Source organism: Sturnira hondurensis, unplaced genomic scaffold, assembly GCF_014824575.4.
Source record: "Sturnira hondurensis isolate 20B ecotype Veracruz unplaced genomic scaffold, ASM1482457v3 Scaffold0010476, whole genome shotgun sequence".
Classification (NCBI taxonomy): Eukaryota; Metazoa; Chordata; class Mammalia; order Chiroptera; family Phyllostomidae; genus Sturnira; species Sturnira hondurensis.
This window is the reverse complement of record NW_028083107.1, coordinates 303,694-325,593: the sequence shown is the minus strand read 5'-3', so window position 1 is coordinate 325,593 and position 21,900 is coordinate 303,694. Positions and strand designations below refer to the sequence as shown.

The window sequence follows — 21,900 nt, the reverse complement described above, 5'->3', positions numbered from 1 at the left end:
AATGTGTGTTTGCTCCTCATGTATTCCCTACTGGGGACACGACCTGCAACCCAGGCATGTGCCCTGAGTGGGAATCAAACTGACAACACGTAGCTTCACAGTCTTGCATTCAATCCACTGAGCCACACCAGCCAGGGCACCTTCTTTCATTATTATCTGTTGGTGGTTCCTTTGTGGTGGGTTTTCCCTTCCAGGAGGTACACTGGTGTTTACAGCTCCCATGTACTCTTTTATTTGAACAATTGGAGAGGGAATGCAAATGTATTAAGACAGAGGGAGTGTATTCTATGGAATTTAAAGTACCAACCTGTAGATAAGAGATGGGAGATCCTTTCAACATGTATAGTGTTAACCATGATATTTCACCCAACTAGCTGCTTTTTAGAAAGGGTGGAAAAAAGACAAGACTCTTGTTAGAGGGGGAGAAGGATTGTGAGTTGGATCTAGGAAACAGTGAGCTTGTGGTAGGTCAGGTTGTGAGATATAGTGAGAGTAAAGGATAGAAAATAAGTGTGTGCAAAAGTAAAATTAGATTTAACCACAACAGTAATAAATTTCCAGAACACAGTGAAATGGACTAAGATCCAGGTGCTGTGTAGTATTTAAAATTGTGTGGAAAATAATAATGTAGAATAATATAGGAACAACAATCATATGACAGAATCTATGTGATCTGGATAACCAGAATATGAAGTACATGACCTAGAGGAACAGCTCTCTGATCTTTTTTTCAGAAAAATCTTTTTTGGAATACAAGTGAAGTTAAAGAAGGATTATTAAAAATACACTATGAATGAGACAACAAGGAAAACCAGTCAAACAATGTAATTAAAGAGGACAAAGAAAACTAAACAAAAAGAAGAGAAACAGTCCTGGCTGGCATAGCTCAGTGGATTGAGCGTGGGCCTGTGAACCAAAGGATCGCAGCTCAAGTCCCAGTCAGGGCACATGCCTGGGTTGCAGGCCAGTTCCCAGCATGGGATGCATGAGAAGCAACCATACTTGATATTTCTCTCCCTCTCTCCTTCCCTTCCCTTCTAAAGATAAATAAATAAAATCTTTTTTAAAAAAGAAGAGAAACAAAAAATACCAGTAAAAGTAAAGATAATTAAAAATAGTAATAATACAAATAGTCAATAACTTGCAAGTTCTCTGGAATACCAAAGTGCAATTTGGCTCAGTTTCTTAGTTATTGCGATGATCCCTCTTTTGGTCTGACACTGCTTCTTTTATAGTGCTAGGTCTTATTATTTTATTTGTGGAGGAATTGAGGAAAGAAAGAAAGAAAGAAAGAAAGAAAGAAAGAAAGAAAGAAAGAAAGAAAGAAAGAAAGAAAGAAAGGAAGGAAGGAAGGAAGGAAGGAAGGAAGGAAGGAAGGAAGGAAGGAAGGAAGGAAGGAAAGGGAAGGGAAGGGAAGGGAAGGGAAGGAAGGGAAGGAAGGGAAGGGAAGGAAGGGAAGGAAGGGAAGGAAGGAAGGAAGGAAGGACGGAAGGAAGGAAGGAAGGAAGGAAAGAAGCTTCCTGTTGGCTTTAAACAGGCCAAGCCAGTTCTGCTGGTCTTCCTGGCTGTGGCAGGCTGAAGGGTTTGGGTTTCGCTTTTCTCCCTTCCTGTGATTTTGCAGGGATGGGGGCCAGGTCTGGGAGGCACTTTCACAGTTGCCCAGCCTCCAGCACAGTTTCTCCATTTGCTACCAGGCCCCAGTGTTCTCCTGCACCAGGCTTAGGCCTTCAGTCCACCACTTTTGCTGTCATTGAGGTGCACCAAATTAGGGCCAACTCACACACCACCTTCCAGCTCTTTGTTGTCATAGGTGCTAGGAGCTCTCAAAGTCTCTTCAGGACAGTTCAGCTCCCCCAGTGAGTTAAGTCTTTCTGAGGACTGCTAATTCCCTGAGCCTTGCTGCTCCCCTCTGTGGGGGGTGCCTCCTCCTTCCTTTTAGGGAGCAATTCTGGCCCGGCAGGGTGAAAACACAACAGTGCTAATATTAAACATTTTCAAGGTGCTGCATAAAATAGGAAAATATACCCTAGAGGGAAGAAAATGCTCCTGAACTAACTAGAGTCCTGAAGGTTAAATAAACATCATATACATATGATTAATTATATATACATACACATATACATATATATGTACATATATAAAATGCTATTATCATTGTTCCAAATTTGCCCCTTTTTCTCCTTTCCACCCACTACCCCTAAGTCCCTCCAGCAATCCCCTCACACTTAGTTAATGCCCATAGGCCATGTATATAAGTTCTTTGGCTACTCCATTTCCTATACTGTTCTTAACATACCCCTGTCTATTCTGAACCTACAAATTTGTACTTCTTGATCCCTATACCTTCCCCTATTCTCTCCCTTTCTCCTCCCCACGTATAACCCTTCAAATGATCTCCATACTTAGGATTCTGTTTCTGTTCTGCTTGTATGCTTACTTTGTATTTTACATTCAATTTTTGATAGTTGTGAATTTATTGCCATTTTAATGTTCATGGTTTTGATCTTTTTCTTAAATAAGTCCCTTTAACATTTTAATAATAAGGCCTTGATGGTGATGAACTCTTTTAACTTTACCTTACCTGGGAAGCACTTTATCTGTCCTTCCATTGTAAATGATAGGTTTTCTGGATAGAGTAATTTAGGTTGTAGGTCCTTACTTTTCATCACTTTGAGTACTTCTTGCTAGTCTTTTCTAGTCTGCAAAGTTTCTTTTAAGAAATCAGCTGAAAACCTTATGGGAACTCCTTTGTAGGTAACTCTCTACTTTTCTCTTGCTGCTTTTAAGATTCTCTATATTTAACCTTTAGTATTATAACTATGATATGTCATGGTGTGGTCCTCTTTGGGTCCAACTTGTTTTGGACTCTGTACTTGCTGGAGTTGTATTTCTTTCTTTTTTTATTTATTTATCTTTAGAGGGGAAGGGAAGGAGAGAAGGAGAGAAATATCAATGTATGGTTGCTTCTCGTGAGTCCCCTGCTGGGAACTGGCCTGCAACCCAGGCATGTGCCCTGACTGGGAAGCGAACTGCAATCATGTGGTTCACAGGCCCACGCTCAATCCACTGAGCTACACCAGCCAGGGCTGGAGTTGTATTTCTATTTCCTTTGCCAAATTAGGGACAATTCTTTCATTATTTTTTCAAATAGGTTTTTAATTTCTTGCTTTTTCTCTTCTCCTTCTGACAACTCTATGATTCTAATGTTGGTACATTTCAAATTGTCTCAGAGGCTCTGTAGCCTATCCGTTTTTTAATTCTTTTTTTTTCTTCTTGCTGTTCTGATTGAATTTTTTCTTCCTTATGTTCCAAGTCATTGATTTGATTCTCATCTTCATCTACTCTGCTGTTGATTCCCTAAATTTTTCTTCATTTCACTTAGTATAACCTTCATTTCTGCCTGGGTCTTTTTTGTGTTGTTGAAGCACCCACAGAGTTCCTGGAGAATCCTAAGAAGCTGCATTTTGAACTTTGCATCTGATAGATTGCTAATATCCATTTTGTTTAGTTCTTGTTCTGGAGCTTTATTCTATGCTTTCATTTGAGCCCTATTTCTTTGTCTCCTCGTTTTGGCAGTCTCTTTGTGTTTGTTTCTATGTATTTGATAGAGCCATTTTGAATCCCTGTTCTAGTAGCATGGTTTATTGTAGAAAAGCACATCCATAAATCGGATGGGGTAGAACCTTAGGTAGTTCCCAGAGTAGGACATCCTGTGTGAATCAGGTTGATGAAGTCTCAGATATTGTGTCTCTGCTCTGTGGCTCTGTGTCAGGGAGGGCTCAGAAAAAGACAATGGCTGCTGTCTGGCTCTGGGCTTTTGTCCAGGAGGAAGCTGTCCCCCAGCACTTGCCCTGATGTCTGACATTTCCATTTCTCCTCATATGCCCTGGTGCCCTTCAAGCTGCTGCCCTGGTGTGGAGCCAAGAGAGAGTGAGTCTGCATAAGTCCTAAGTCCATTTTTGGCCATTTAAGAATATACACCTGAGAATCCTGCAGTTTCTTCCTCCATCCCAACCCCCACTGGGTTTTACAGCCATAAGTTATGGGGATTTATCTTCCTGGCACTGGAACCCTGGGGTGGGTTGTCTGGTGTGGGTCTGGGATCTCTTAGTACCAATATATTTCTTCCGATTTTTATGCACCACATGTGGTTGTAGAACTGCCCATTCCAAGTCTCCACATCTATGTGTCTCTGCATCTCTGCTATTTCTCCTTGTCTAGATGAATGTGACTCATTAATTCCTTGGTTGTCAGACTTTCATATGGCTTAATTTTCCAATAACTCTGGATGATAATTGTTTCGTATTTTAGTTGTAATTTTTGCTATAGTTCTGTGAGGAGGTGAGCTGTGTTTAACTATGCCTCCATCTTGACAGGAAGTTCTAAAGGCCAACCCTCTCAATTTTATTGAGTAAACACACTTGTTCTGTTAGACTGTCAACATGTTGAGAGTAACAGAGGAAGGAGCAGCTTAAATTTATAAGGAATGAGGGTCTCTATAACTCAGTATGAACCCCTAGGCAATATATCACCTAGGCCTTTTAGAAGGAGAACAATCTGCTCTGCATTCTGAGGAATGTTCTTTCTAAAAACTGAAAGGTAGAAAATGTTACTTCGGGAGCGGTTGAGGTGCCAGACAGGCTATTTCTATAATTAAGGAGTAAAGGGCTGGATCTGGAATTTATGGTGAAAAAGAAAAGATAGTAAATAATTAATAGCCACTATCAGTAGAGAAATAGAGGTTGAGTCAGTTGAAATATACCACCATCAAACACCAAACCAGGCAGTGCATAAGTCACAAAAACCCCGGTTGTCTGAAGGCTTCCCTTTCAATCCTGGACCTATAGGCTAATGGCTTCAGTACACTGGAAGGCCAACACTATACCATTGCATTTAGTCTTCAGAGGGAGCACGACTCAACCTTAACAATTACTTCAGACATCTACCTCCAGCCTCATCTTCTGACATTCACACTGTCCCCCACTCTCCAGATATCTGCAAATACTTGTGATTTCACCAAAGCTTTCATGCTTCTGTGTCTTTGTACACATTGTTCTCCCCCTGCCTGAAATGCTCTTTTTTTCTTTACATGTGCAACAAATTTCCTCCAAGTCTTTGCTCAAATATCACCTCTTCCATGATGCTTTATATGTGCCCTAAAAGCATAGTGAGTCCTCTGCATCACAGAAATCCCAAAGCCCTTTGAAAAATACTTCAGTTTTCATCACTGTTGAAATAATCTAACTCCAAGATGAAGCTAATCCTGTCTGGAGGGCTATGTCAACAAACTATAATTTAAATAACCCATATCTCCATAAACCTCTGTTTGACCAGAAACATAGTTTATCCAGTTGGTCAATACCCAAACACCAAGTAAATTCTGGGACTTCTCATCCCAAACATGGTTAACTATGTGGCCATTGACAATCAGATCTTTTAAAATTTTTCTCTTCTTTATTGTTTATCCTTATCCTACAAAAGTGTCCTGCTTTCTGTACCACTTTGCAGTTCTTCCAATGGAGACTGTTCACTTCATGAAGTGTTATATAAAGCTTGTTTGTTTGTATCACCTAAATTGTTTTCTTTAATCATTTTAATAGCACATAATATTATCAGTCTGTTTATGTGCCTGTCTTCTGCACTGGACTGTGAGAAACTTGAGAGAAGGGTCTCTTTATCACTGTAATCCCATCCCTAGTATGGCAGTTGGACAATCAATGAAGGCTTCTTAATCTACTACATATTTCTGCAAGACAGGCAGAACAGAAATTTTCATCCCATTTTCCAGAAAAATAAACTGAGGCCCAGAGAGGAGAAATGCCTTATATTGCTACTCTGTGTCAGAGTTGGAACACACAGCCAGAGCTCCTAATTTTTATAGTAAAGTCCACTTCACTACAACATAGGCCCCCACTCTATGTAGGGGTAGCATCTAAGATAACTTTGTTTTTTGGAACTAGAGGGAATCTTCCACGATCTATAAATTTCCTTTGTGTTAGAATGAGCTTTTAACACAATCTGCTTGGAAATCAGCTTCTTGCCTTTGAGAACAAAGTAAATTCTTCTTATTTACAGTTCCCAATTTCATTTAGGAGCTGGCAAAAATGAAATAAATGTGAGAATATCTGTTGGGAGTGTTTATCCTTCCCTCCCTCCAGTTTAAATACCAGTTCCCCTGGGATACCCTGCCATATCTGAGCACATGCCTCCAAGTCATGATAAAACCTGTAACTTTTAGCTCACAGCACTTCACTGTTAACTGTTTGTGAAAATTCTATAATACCTTATGGTGAATAATGTGTCCTATCTTTCCTGCAAGATGTGAGCTCTTGGAGGGTAGGGGTTATCATCACATGGAGTGCATAGAGTATTTTGTGATTGACAGAGGACTTTTACTATTATTTGCTTCTCATATCATTGCAAGCTTTCTCAGAGTCCAAAATGAGCCACTCTGTATTCTATAATCTTCTGTCATTAGAGTGAGGTTCACCAAGTGTGGTTCTGTGAGTCTGTTGATAGCTTAATGAATAAGGAACTACAGGTGGAATCTCCTAAAGCCCTTACAGAAAAGGACCATGTGAAACAAAGCAATGAATGCTTAGTTGTTTTGATTGTATTAAATACTATACAACTAGCAATGTGACCCAAATTCTTTCCCTGGTTTCTGACCTTTCTGGAGGTAGTCTCTGTAGTGAAGACTCAAGTGTAAGCTATATGCATGGCAAGTAGGAAGAGAGTTTTACTGTTAGCATTTGGGGTGGGGGAGTCCTGGCATCATGTACAATTTATCTTTAGGAACATTTATCTTTGGAATACCCCTGGTATAGAAGCAAAACTGACTCAATCATACAATCAAAGAACAAAGGAAGGCATGAAAGTCTAAATATGACAACAAGCCTCTTAATAAGTTCAAAAACACTTTATTCTTGATGATGCAAATAAATAATGAATACTTATTTTCTTTAATTTTCAATTAAATGTAAGACATTCTTGCTGTGTAGCCTAACACAAAGAAGACACTTTGTTCATTGTATTCAATTTTAAAAAATCCCATTGTATCAAAGGTCTGAATTCTACACCTGCATTTACAACTTCAGCTTGTCATGTCCATATCAGACTCATTATGCTTAAAATTAATATCTCCTACATTCCTTTCTTAGGGGAAGTGGTGGGATGCAGGGGGGACGGGATTTGCTTTAACCTAAGAGTGACTTGGGTATCTGTACAAGCCTTGCCATTTATTAGTGGTACGGTTTTGGCTCTATTGAAACTTTGGTTTAGTAATTATATAGGGACATTAACACAAACACTGCCACAAAGTGAACATGTTCTAGGACATATGTCAATTGATATGGCTTATTGTATTTACTCCCCACAACTGCCTTGTGAGGCATGTATTGTTAAGATTCACTCCACTTTAGGTTCTTGGACAAGATGGTGACAGAGTAGCACGGAGGCAATCAGCTCCTGTACACCTGGTAGAAAATCCAGGCGGATCTACTGAGGAACAGCATAATCAACCAACTATTCCCCAGCATTTATGAAAATAAGAGACCAGAGAGTGTGATGGAGGGACCAGACAGCTGCAGGTCAATGAGGACTCCGGGAGGTGAGTGAGGACAAAAGTGGCTGTGCCCGCAGCCTCCGCGGCCTCTGTGGGGGCAGGCCGCACCCGTGGTCTGATACGTGAGTGCGGATAAGAGGTGGCAGGCGACCTAAAGGCCTCGGTGCTGCTGCGGCGGAAAGGAAACAGAGGCCTGGGTCTGGGACCAGCGCTGGGGCACCTGCTGTAGAGGGAACTCCAGAAGCCTGACACCCGGCGGGTCTACAATAGACTCTGTAGAAGCTGTGGGCCTGCTACAGGGTCTGTGGGAGAGAACTGACTCCCTCCCTGTCTAAGCAAGGCTGGGCAATACCAGGCAGAGACCTGTCTGCTTAAGTTTCCGTAAAGGGTGACAAGGGCAGAGGGCCATGTTCAACTGCAGACTCTGTGGTCACCAGCCCACCAGCCCGCCAGCCCAAAGGATTTGAGAAGGACACTGTCATTGCCGGTCTTTTGGGGAGTGGGCTGGGCTGAGAGGCAGGCTTTGTGGAGAAGTCTCGATTGGAAAGTGAACTGAGGTGTTCTATGACAGCAACTTGCCTCATGACCCAACCAGCCCAGCAGCCATCCAGGGGAGGGGTGGGAGCACTTGGGTCCCACCACAGGACTGGGAAGGACAGTGCCAGATCCCGCAGGACCCAGGCAGCCTGCCAAGGGTGAGGACGCCCGCATCCCAATCCAATAGCCTGGCTGGCGCAGGTGCGCGAGTGTGCACGCCTGCATCCCAGCCCACAGAGAGGTCCTGCTGCAACCAGAAAAACCGGTTTGGACAGTGTGAAGCCAACAAACAGAGATTTTTTTAGCAACTTCTTTTCTAAGTAATCTTATATTTTTTAATTGCTTTATTGCTCTATCTTTCAATACTTCGTTCCCCTCCTTTCTTTTTGTCCGGTTTTAGCCCTTCTTCCTTTCTTCCCAAAGTTTTCACCTAGTCCTCCTTTCTCCTGACGTTTTGCTTGTGTGTGTGTTGAATGGTTTGTTTCTTTGTTGCTTAGTTTTCTTTTACCCACAAGAGACACAAATAACGGAACTGTGAAAGGACCATAGTGGGACCTAAAGAGGGGGCATCTCGACAATAGTGACACAGATACAAATTTCACTTTGTTATAGCAGAGAAGCCTCAAGCTGCTGCATAGGTGTACTATTATTATTTTTCATTATTTTTACTTCTTTTTTATTTTAATATTATCTTTGTATTCCTCTTCTTTCTGTATAGGTTTCTTAGTCCTGGCTGGTATATTGTACTATTTGACAGGTTTCCCCTGTTCTTTCCTCCACAGTGTATTGCTAATATTCTATACTTCACACCACTTGCCTTACTTTGGCCTACTACCCAAGCTCTATAACCCCTATTCAGACAGATCACATAGAGTCTATCATGTGAATGTTGCTCTAATATTACTGTAAATAATAGCTGTTCTAAACAACAGTAAATACTTCACAACACATCTATTGGCCCTTAGACCACCTTACAGATTCCTGAATTCTATTACTGTAGTGATTAACTCTATTTGCTCACATGCTACACCAAGCTACTATTCTTTACTCTCACCTTACCTCAAAATCTGACTGCCTACAACCTCACTGCTTTCTGGATACAACTCACAAGCATTCCCTTCCCAACAAGAGATTTATCTTCTGTCCATCCATTCTTAAAAGTGGCAAGCTGGGTCGAAGAGTACAGTTAACACTATACATAGCCTAAAGATTGTCTATTTCTTCTCTACGGACTGTGACTGTAAATAACATAAAATATTCTTCGGCTGTCACACACCATTTTGCCTCCCCCTCCAACTCATCACACACGCACAAAAAAAGGAGTAGGTGGAAGCAGAGAACACCAAAATACCTGCAGGAGACTGCACCACTCAATTTCACAGGTATTCCACAACAGAAGTTCACGTCATTAACTCAGGGAATCAGAAAAGATAATTTTAAGAAGCTGAGGCCAACAAGAAGAGTATCACAAACAATGGGAAGACAAAGAAACAATCCCCAAATGAAAGAAAAGGTGAAAGTCTCAGAAATAATGTTCAATGAAATAGAGGTAAGTCAACTATCAGATATTAAATTCAAAGCACTGGTTATCAGGAAATTCAAAGAGCTTACAACAAGCTACCAGAATCTACAGGGGAGTTACAGTGAACTCACTGCAATCTATATCAACATGGAAAAGAAAATAGAAACCATCAGCAAAGGCCAAGAGGAAATGAGGAACGCAATTTCTGAACTGAAGAACATAGTAGAAGGTATGAAAAGCAGAATTGATGAGGCAGAAGATCGCATCAGTGAGATACAGGACATAGTAGACAGAATTTCCCAGACAGAGCAAGTAAAGGAAGACTCAGAAAAAGTGAGGAGGGATTAAGAGAAATGCTAGACAATATGAAACATAATACTATCTGAATAATAGGAATACCAGAAGGAGAAGGGGAAGAATAAGGGATAGAAAACCTATTTGAAAGAGTAATAACAGAAAATTTTCCTAATTTGATGAGAGAGAAAAATCACATGAATCCAGGAACCACAGAGAGTTCTATTCAGGTGGAACCCAAAGAGGCCGAATGCAAGACACATCATCATTAAAATGGTAAAACTCCAACACAAAGTGAGAACCTTAAAGGCAGCAAGGGAGAAAAAGGAAGTAACATACAAGGGAGCCCCAATAAGGTTGGCTACTGACTTCTCAATGGAAACACTCCAAGCAAGAAGAGAATGGCAAGAAATATTCCAAGTATCTCTTTTTCTGAGAAAAAGAGGCCTACAACCAAGGCGATACCGAGCAAGGCTCTCAATCAAGTTAGAAGGCCAAATAAAGAGCTTCTAAGACACAAGAACTCTAAAAAATACATCTCCACCAAACCAGCTCTATAAGAATTACTAAAAGGGCTGCTTTAAGGAAAGGAAGGTAAAGAGAGAGATGGAGAGGAACACAGGTACATAAATGGCAATGAATAAGTACCTTTCAATAATAACCTTCAACCTAAATGGTTTAAATGCTTCACTCAAAAGACATAGAATAGCTGAATAGATAAGAACACATGACCCACACATATGCTGCCTACAAGAGACCTACCTCAGGTCAAAAGACCATCACAGAATAAAAGTGAAAGGCTAGAAACAAACTTTGCAAGCAAACAGACAAGAAAAAAGAAGCCATGGTAGCAATTCTCATATCAGACAAAATAGACTTCAAAAAAAAAAGGCCATAAAGAGAGACCCAGAAGGTCACTTCATAATACTCAAGGGAAGAATCCACCAAGAAGACATTAACATCATAAATATATATGCACCCAACATAGGAGCACCTAAATATATAAAGAAAATCCTAGAGGATCTCAAGAAAGATATTGACAGCAACACAAATATAGTAGGGTATTTTACCACCCCACTGTCAAAAATAAACAGATCTTCCAAACAAAATATCAACAAAGATATAGCAGCATTGAACAACACCCTAGGTGAAATGGACCTAACTGGTATATATAGAGCCCTTCATCCCAAAGAAGCTGAATACACATTCTTTTCAAATGCACATGGAACATTTTCAAAGATAAACCGCATGATAGGACAGAAAACGAGTCTCAACAAATTCAGGAAAATTGAAATCATACCAACCATTTTCTCTGATCACAAGGGACTGAAATTGGAAACCAACCCCACAGGAAAAAACCCAAAACACCCAAAATCATGGAAACTGGATGGTATGCTATTAAACAAGGAATGGGTCAAGATTGAAATTAGGGAAGAAATCAAAAAGTTTCTGGAAACAAATGAAAATGAACTCACAACAACCCAAAACTTATGGGACACACAGTGAAGGCAGTCCTGGGAGGTAAGTTCATAGCAATACAGCCTTACCTAAGAAGAAAGATAGAAACATTTCAAACAAACAACCTAACCCAACGACTGCAATAACTCAAGGAACAACAATAAAGACAGCTCAGAGCAAGTAGAAGGAAGGAAATAACCAAGATCAGAGCAGAATTAAATGACATACAGACTAAAAGCATAATTCTAAGGATCAATGAATTCAGTAGTTGGTTTTTTAAAAAGATAAACAAAATAAACAAGCCTTTACATAGGTTCATCAAGAAAAGAAGAGAGAGGACCCAAATAAACAAATTCAGAAATGAAAAAGGAGAGATTACAACTGATACCACAGAAATAGAAGGGATTGTAAGAAATTACTGTGAAGACCTGTATGCCAAGTAATTTGAAAACCTAGGTGTAATGGGCAAATTTCTAGAAAAATATAATCTTCCAAAACTCAATGAAGAAGAAGTAGAAAGCCTGAACAGACCAATAACAGCAGAGGAAATTGAAGCAGTAATCAAAAACTCCCACCACACAAAAGCCCTGGACCAGATGGTTACACAGGAGAATTCTACAAAGCTTTTAAGAAAGAGCTAACTCCTATTCTTCACAGACTATTCAAAAAAATCCAAAATGAGGGAAAACTCCCATACTCTTTTTATGAAGCCAGCATCATCCTAATCTCAAAATCAGATAAAGATACAACAAAGAAAGAAAACTTCATGGCAATATTGCTTATGAACATAGACTGTATAATCCTTAACACAATATTGGCAAACCACATCCAACAACATATTAAAAAAATTATATACCATGACCAAGTGGAATTCATCCCAGGCATGCAAAGATGGTTCAATATTCACAAATCATTAACTGTAATACATCACAAAAACCAAAGCAAAGACAAAATCACATGATCATACCAATAGATGGGGGAAAAGCTTTTGATAAGGTACAAGATTCATAATAAAAAAAAACTCAGCAAACTGGGAATTGAAGTAGCATTCCTCAACATAATAAAGGCCATATATGAGAGACCTACAGCCAACATCATACTCAATGGGCAAAAACTAAATGCTTTTCCACTAAGATCACGAGAAAGAGAAGGTTGTCAAATTTCATTACTTCTATTCAATATAGTATTGGAAGTTTTAGCCACAGCAATCAGACAAGAAAATAAAATAAAAAGCATCCAAATCACAAAGAAGGAAACAAAACTCTCACTGTTTGCAGATGACATGATAGTATACATGAAAAATCCTATAGACTCTACTCCAAAACTGCTCAACATAATAAATGAATTTGGCAAAAGAGTTGGTGGGACACAAAGTCTATGTCCAGGAAGCAAAGGCATTTTTATATATCAACAATGAAGCAGTAGAAGGAGAAATCAATTTAAAAATCCCATTCGATATAGCAAAAAGAAAAATAAACCAACTAGGAATAAACCTAACCAAGGAGGTAAATGACCTGTATGTAGAAAGCTACACAACACTGAAGAAAGAAATCAAGGAAGACACAAACAAATGGAAACATACACCATGTTAATGGATTGGAAGAATTAACATCATCAAAATGTCCATGGTACCCAAAGCAATTTACAGATTCAATGCAATACCAATTAAAGTACCAAAGGCATATTTCACAGACAGAACACTTCAAAAGTGTATATGGAACCATAAATAACCCCAGATAGCTGTAGCAATTTTGAGAAAAAAGAACAAAGTAGAAAAGTTCAAAACACCTGATACCAAACGATGTTAGAAAGCCACTGTAATCAGAACAGCTTAGTACTGGGATAAAAACAGGCATATAACCAATGGAACAGAACAGAGAGCCCAGAAATAAACCTAACTCTCTACAGTCAATTAATATTCGACAAAGGGAACAGCAACATAAAATAGACTAATAATAGCCTCTCCAACAAATGGTGTTGGGAGAACTGGACAGCTACATGCAAAAAATGAAATTCGAGCACCAACTTACACCATATACTAAAATAAATTCAAGGTGGATAAAAGGCTTAAATATACACCATGACACCATAAAAGTCCTAGAGGAGAACACTGGCAGGAAAATCTCAGATATTTCATGCAGCAACATTTTTACTGATATATCCCCTAGAGCAAGGGACATAAAGGAAAGAATAAGCAAATGGGATCTTCTCAAAATTAAAAGCTTTTGCATGGCTAAAGAAAACAATACTAAGATAAAAAGACAACCACCTGTATGGGAAAACATATTTGTCAATGATATATCAGACGAAGGTTTAATCTCCAAAATATACAACGAACTTACATGACTCCACTCAAAGAAGACAAGCAACCCAATTAAAAATTGGGCAAAGTACTTGAACAGATATTTTTTCAAGGAGGACATACAGAAGATCCAGAAACACATGAAAAGAGATGCTCAGTATTGCTAGCTATCACAGAAATGCAAATTAAAACCACAATGAGATACCACTTTACATCAGTCAGAATGGCCATCATAAACAAACCAACAAAGTACAAGAGTTGGAGAGGTTGTGGAGAAAATGGGACCCTTATACATTTTTGGTGGGATTGCAAACTGGTACAACCACTATGGAAAACAAAATGGAATTTTCTCGCAACACTAAAAATGGACCTGCCTTTTGACACAGCAATTCCACTGCTAGGATTACATCCAAGGAACCCTAAAAGACCAAAAGAACTTATGCACCCCAATATTCATAGCAGCACAATTTACAATAGCCAGCTGTTGGAAGCAACCTAGGTGCCCATCAGTAAATGAAGGGATCAAAAAACTATGGTACATATACATAATGGAATTCTATGCAGCAGAAAGAAAGAAGGAGCTCCTACCCTTTGCAACAGAATGTATGGAACTGGAAAGCAATATGCCAAGTGAAATAAGCCATGTGTTGAAAGACAAATACCATATGATCTCACCTTTAACAGGAAGCTAAACAACAAAACAAACAAGCAAGCAAAATATAACCAAAGACACTGAAATACAGAACATGCAGACAATGACCACAGGGGAGGGAGGTGAATTTCAGGGGGAAAGGGGAAGGATTTATAGGAACTAGTTAAAGGACACATGGACAACAACTAAGGTGGTGGAAATGGAAGGGAATTGGGGAGCAGTCGGGGGGTAGCCTGGGATGGGAGTATAAGACAGAAAACTGTACTTGAACAACAATTAAATAAAAAATAAAATAAAAACCAACCTTATTTTGTCATGGTGTTGATAGCTCTGTATATTGGCTGTCAGTCTGTGTATTTAAGTGCTCTTGTATATGTATATGCTTGTGTGTTAGTCCATATGTGTCTTGGAGTAGGCACACACTTCTTGAATATATATCTGTGTTTATGAGAATATTCATATGGCCAACTCTCAATTTATATGTGTGTCTATAATATATATGTCTGTGAGTGTGTATACCTGAAAATTATGTTAGGAAGCACAAACCTATATGTACATTTATAATCTTTAAACTTAAAAGAATTTTCTGTGGATAGCTTAAAACATGCTGTTTTCAACCCATCCTACACCCAAGTATACTTTAAATAGAAGTACCACTTTCTAACCTCATTGTGTAGAGGAGGGTTCCATTGTCCACCAGTCTGAGCAACTTGTTAGGCGTGGTCATGTTATGGGCCACCGATTTCTTGCCATTGTGAAAGAAAGTGTCAGGGGTCCAGATCTTACTAGCCAGAAGATTGTTCAGTGGAAGGATCTTCATGGGTCCATCAAATTTCAATCTTTCATCATGCCATGTCTGTCGAAAAAATACATCAATGGTGTATTCCTAGGGACAAAATAGAGAAAGAACAATGTTTGAATAGAGTTCTACTATGGACCCACAGTGTCCTTAGCAGATGTTAATTAAATTGCAATATTTTCTCTGGTGAATAGATGCAGCAGCCTTTTAATAATAGTTGTGGGTGAGTATAACAAATTATTGTGATTAAAAAATGGACATCAGTAAGTACAAAGGTAATATATTTGGCAACATTTTGCTTAGACAAGTCACTACAAACACTGCTCTGCACATCATAAAAGCTAACCATAAGACACTGTCTTATAAAAATACAAGAGCTCTCTTCTCTGCCCAGCAGAATTTCTAGTGAACACAAATTCCTTACCTTGTCCATTCTACTAAATGACCCTACATGAACATGAAAAGCCAATAAAACAATCATAATGAATTCAAAACCTTAAATTTTAAAACACATTTTATTTGAGCCTCAAAATTAGAATGTTTAATGAATTAATATTTTCAAAAAACAAGGAATTCTTACAAATAAATAAGATAAAAGCACACAAAGAAAAATGGATAAATGAGATGAAGAGAAAATTTACAAAATGGATAAAATGTCTAAAAAATGTGAAAATTTTCAAAATTGCTGTTAATATCAATGAAAATTAAAATAATAATAAATGATCCAGGTTTTGATAACAGCAAACTAAATTGTATACATATGACTTCTTATGCCTATTAATTATAAACTTTGAAAAATATATAGATTAATAGAAAGAAATATAGAGGGAGACTATTTGAAAGCAATGGAAAGTGACTGAAAGCAGACAAAAACTTGAGGAAAATTTACCCTTGAAAGATGGTAACAGCAACAGATTAAAATTATAATTGTGGCTTTTCTTTCCTGAATTTAGTCCTCCAAACCTATAACTCATATGCTATGATAACACTGCCTTGCTGGCTCAATGTGGCAGATAATCTGGAAATTTAGGTATGGGAGTCCTAGAAGCAAGAAAGCCACAGTAGGGATGGTACTCCAAATCTGACTGCATACTCTGTCCCAAATCCTAGCTAATAACTACATTATACATACACGAGGAAGACTTCATGTTTTAAAAGTGCAGGCAGAAACAATAGAGGAGTCTTCCACCAAATCACATATAAAATTACTGTGCTTGGTGATTGTGAGTTTGGCAGAAATCAGAAAACTTATTGCCTTCATATCCAAAGGGATATAAAAGGGGGTAGGGTTGAGGGTGGGACATGGGGATGGCTAGTGTGGAGAGAAAATGAAGACAACTGTACTTGAACAACAATTAAAAAAAGTGAAAATATATATCTAAGAGGATGTAGCTCAAGGCTGGCCAAAGAGCTGAAAATTCTGGGGGAAGGCCCTGGAAGCAAAAAAAAAAAAAAAAAAAAAAACAACGCTCATAGGGTGAGTCTCAAAATATGACTACAAAATCTGCCCCAATCCTTGACTGACCACTAAACTACATATTTTGGAATGTATAATGCAAAATTTTGCCAAAATTGTTGAGGGAAAAATAAGGATGCACATTATATATGGGTGGTACTAGTTCTGTATTTATATAAATGTTTTAATTCTTTTATTTATGCTTATGCACTGAAAGTATAACTCCAGAAAGCAATAATGATATCTGTATGGAAAATAATGCTCTGGAATATGAAAATCAGTTTTGTTCCTAAATATAAGTAAGTGAAAAATTGAATTAAAATATTAAAATGAGTTTTTCCCTGAAAGTTTGGATCAAAAGTATGGGTACACAGTATACAGAGCAAAATATGGTACATAGGGCAAGGGGGACACCTATAGGAAGCCAGGTAAAATAGAGAAACATCCATAAGCTGCTTAAGATTCTTTGGCTTCAGACCTGGCTGGCATAGCTCAGTGGATTGAGTGTGGGCCTGCAAACCAAAGGATCGTGGTTTAATTCCCAGTCAGCACACATGCCTGGATTGCGCGCCAGTTCAGGGCAGGGGACACTTGAGAGGCAACCATACATTGATGTTTCTCTCCCTCTCTCCTTCCTTCCCCTCTAAAGATAAATAAATTAAATTAAAAAAAAAACCTTTGACTTCAAATCCATTGATGGCCTTCCAATATATATAGAATAAATTCCAATATCTTCCCCTTACCCAGAAAGCACTTTGTAAACTGGTTTTTGCCTTCCTTTCTTCTTCTTTTTAAAAAATTTTATTTTAAATTATATTTCTTTGGGGGTAATATTGGTTAATAAAATTATATATTATAATTTTATTTAATATGATTATAATATAATTTTATATAATATAATTTATTATATTATAAATTATATAGGTTTCAAGTGTTCATTTCTCTGATACATGACCTATATATTGCATTGTGTGCCTCCAACTCAATGGAATACTACTCAGCCATAAGAAAAGATGAGACTTCCAGCCAAGATGGAGGCATAAGCACATACACATTGCCTCCTCACACAACCAAAAGAAGGACAACAAATTTAAAAACAAAAAACATCTAGAACTGCCAGCAAATTGAAGTGTATGAAATCTGACAACCAAGGAATTAAAGAAGAAACATGCATTCATACTTTGCCACAACACAGTGATGTGGGTTGCTCCGCCATGGAAAATACCTAAGACTCCACCCCTTACTATATAACAAGTGTGCTGAAGCAAAGAAATATTATTCAAATGAAAGAACATATGAAAACTCCAGAAAAAAGAAGTAAGTGATGAAGAGATATCCAACCTATCAGATGCAGAGTTCAAAACACTGGTAATGAGGATGCTCACAGAAATGGTTAAGTATGATCACAAAATAAAGGAAAAAGTGAAGCCTGTGAAAAGTGGAATAAAAAAATAAATAGGGAACCAACACTTACAAAAGAAAACAGAAACTGAAATCAATGATTTTGAGCACAAGAAAGAAATAAACATTCAACTGGAACAGAATGAAGAAACAAGAATTCAAAAAATGAGGAGAGGCTTAGGAACTTCCAGGTCAATTATAAACATTTCAACATCCAAATTATAGGGGTGCCATAAGGAGAAAAGGAAGAACAAAAAATTGAAAACTTATTTGAAAAAACAATGAAGGAAATCGTTCCCAATCTGGCAAAGGAAACAAACTTCCAGGAAATCTAGGTCTCTCAGAGAGCCCCAAAAAAGTTGGGCCCAAAGAAGCACACAACAAGGCACATTATAATTATATGACCCAAGATTAAAGATAAGGAGAGCATCTTAAAACCAGCAAGAGTAAAGGAGATGGTTATCTACAAAAGAGTTCCGATAAGACTATCAGCTGATTTATCAAAAGAAACCATACAGACAAGAAGGGGCCAGAAAGAAGTATGGGAAGTCATGAAAAGCAAAAACAAACATCCAAGATTACACTATTCAGAAAAGCTGTTAATTAGGATGAAAGGGCAGATAAAATGCTTCCCATATAAGGTAAAGTTAAAGGAGTTCATCATCACCAAGCCCTTATTATATGAAATGTAAAAGGGACTTATCTAAGAAAAATAAGATGATCAAAAATATGAACAGTAAGCCCTGGTGGGCATAGCTCAGTGGATTGAGCGTGGGATGTGAACAAAGTGTCACTGGTTTTATTCCCACTCTGGGAACATGGCTTGGTTGCAGGCCAAGTCTCGACTTGGGGGCACACAAGAGGTAACCACACATTGATGTTTCTCTCCTTCCCTTCCTCTCTCTATAAATATAAATAAAAATTTAAAATTTTTAAAAAAGAACGTATTTAAAACTATGAACAGTAAAATGACAACAAACTCACAGATACCAAGAACTGAATCTAAAAAAAAAAGAAGAAGAACAGGGAGAAAGATGGTGACAGAGTAGGATGGAGCACATTCCACTTTCCCCTACACATGGGAGAAAAACCTGGCGGATCTACAGAGGACCAAAGCAAACAGCCAAACTACCTCTTGGGAGAGTGCTTGCGAGACTGGCTGAGTACACATCGGGAAGAAAGAAAGACTACAACAATCGCCCCTCAGCCTGTTGCAGCCAGCGACACCAGATAAACGGGTCTGGCCAGCTTGAAACAAACAAGAGGTTTTTGTTTGTTTAAGTAGTCTTTATTTTTTTACATCTTATTATTGTTTAATCTTCAAATACCTTTTCTCTCTCTTTTCTTCTTTCTTGTTTTATTCCTCCTTCCCTTCTTTCCAAACTTCTCCCTTCTTCTTCTCTTCTCCTGACATTTTTGTTTTCCCCACATACCTTTCAGGTCACAGGCATCCCTCTAGCACTCTACTCAAAGTTCTGTACAGCCAATTCATGTTATCCAGATCACATACACTCTGTCATATGACTGTTGCTATAATATTATTGTAAATAATAGCTGTTCCATACAATTTTAAATACTTCACAACACCCCTCTGGATCTTAGCCCACTTCAGTTTCCTGAATTCTACTATAGTGGTAAAGTCTATTACCTAACACATTACACCTATTTACTATCCTTTACTCTCACCTTACTTCAGAATCTGACCTCCCACAACCTCACTGCTTTCTAGATCCAACTCACAAGGCGTCCCTCCAGAAAAAGAGTCTTATCTTCTTTCCATTCTTTCTAAAAAGAGGCTAGTTGGGTCAAAGATTACGGTTAACATTATACATAGCCTAAAGATCTCCCACCTCTTCTCTACTAGCTACTACAGTAAATAACAGACAATACTCTTCTGCTGTCATAAACCATTTTGCCTTCCCCTCCAACTGATCACAAAAAAAAGTTGGTGAAAGTAGTAAACACCAGGATATCCACTGGAAGAGAAAACCCAATAACAAAGGAACCACCAACAGATAACAACAGAAGAAAATGAAGGAGGAAATGGAAACCACACAAACCTCAATCCAAGACATATCTGGAAATATAACTAAACAGTGGAGACAACCCAGTGCAAACCCATGAGCAAAAGAGAATCCTCAAAACCTTGTACGCGGTGAAGAACTAGCTTCAACACAACCTGTCCTCACCAGCACAACAAATTAAAACAGGTGGTGGACAGAGGGACCATCATATAACCAGCTGGTCGGAAGAAACCACAAAAGAAAGACCCAAAAATAACCAAAACCAAAAGACAAACACAGAGTCAACTTAAAGAACAGCCCAAGACCAGTGAGCTTGGGCGATCAAGGAAACTCCACCACGGAATCTCACAGGTATTACACCACAGTAGTTCACAACATAAACCCAAGAAACCAGAAAAACTAAATCTAAGAAATTGAACCTAACAAGAACAGTCTCACAAACAATGGGAAGACAAAGAAACAATCCCCAAATGAAAGTAAACAAGGAAGCCTCAGAAAGAATGTTAGATGAAACAGAGGCAAGTCAGCTATCAGATACTGATTTCAAAGCACTGGTTCTTAGAAAGGTCAAAGAGCTCACAATGACCTACCAGAAACTACAGAGGAGCTACAATGAACTCACTGCAAACTATATCAACATGAAAGAGGAAAGTGAAACTATCAGCAAAAGCCAAGAGGAAATGAGGAATACAATTTCTGAACTGAAGAACACAGTGGAAGGAATCAAAAGTAGGATTGGTGAAGCAGAAGATCGGATCAGTGAGTTGGAGGACAAAGAAGGAAAAAACTCCATGAAACAGCAAGGAAAAAAAAGAGGTTCAGAAAGAATGAAGAGGGATTAAGACAAATGAAAGACAATATGAAACCTAATAATATCTCAATAATAGGGGTACCAGGAGAAGAAAAAGAGCAAGGGATAGAAAACCCATTTGAAAAAATAATAATGGAAAACTTCCCTAATGTGATGAGAGAAAAAGTCAAACAAATCCAGAAAACACAGAGAATCCCAATCAAGAGGAACCAAAAGAGGCCCACTTCAACACACATCATCATTAAAATGGCAAAATTCCAAGACAAACAGAGAATCTTTTTTTTCCCAATATTTTTATTTAATTATTTTTCAAGTAGTTTTCTGTCTATTACTCCCATCCCTTCCCACCCCCATCCTCCCCCCTCCCTCCCATTTCCACCTTTCTCAGTTGTTGTCCATGTATCCTTTATATAGGTTCTTCTAAATCCCTCCCCTATTTCCCCTGAAATTCCCTCCCCTCTCCCCTCTGGTCACTGTCAGCCTGTTCTCTATTTCAGTGTCTTTGGTTATATTTTGCTTGCTTGTTTGTTTTGTTGTTTAGCTTCCTGTTAGAGGTGAGATCATATGGTATCTGTCCTTCAATACCTGGCTTATTCCACTCAGCATAATGCTTTCCAGTTCCATCCATGTTGTTGCAAAAGGTAGGAGCTCCTTCTTTCTTTCTGCAGCATAAAATTCCATTGTGTATATGTACCATAGTTTTTTGATCCATTCATTTACTGACGGGCACCTAGGTTGCTTCCAACTCTTGGCTATTGTAAATTGTGCTGCTATGAACATTGGGGTGCATAGGTTCTTTGGGACTGGTGTTTTAGGGTTCTTAGGATACAATCCCAGCAGTGGAATTGCTGGGTCAAAAGGCAAGTCCAATTTTAGTTTTCTGAGAAAATTCCATACTGTCTTCCATAATGGTTGTACCAGTGTGCAATCCCACCAACAGTGGACCAGAGTCCCCTTTTCCCCACACCCTCTCCAACATTTGTTGTTTATTGCTTTGTTTATGATAGCCATTCTGACTGGTGTAAAGTGGTATCTCATTGTGGTTTTAATTTGCATCTCTCTGACAGCTAGGGATATTGA

General features: G+C 38.5%; 1 protein-coding gene across 2 annotated transcripts in view; it reads right to left on the bottom strand.

Annotated features, from left to right (window-relative positions):
* The window catches only part of GABRA3 (gamma-aminobutyric acid type A receptor subunit alpha3), a 386,743-nt gene that overhangs the window by 138,216 nt on the left and 226,627 nt on the right, over positions 1-21,900 (bottom strand). For both annotated transcript variants that reach the window (XM_037059217.1, XM_037059218.1), the window contains one exon: positions 14,995-15,215. In XM_037059217.1, the coding sequence (XP_036915112.1) occupies positions 14,995-15,215 (221 nt within the window). The remainder of the gene's footprint in view (positions 1-14,994; positions 15,216-21,900) is intronic.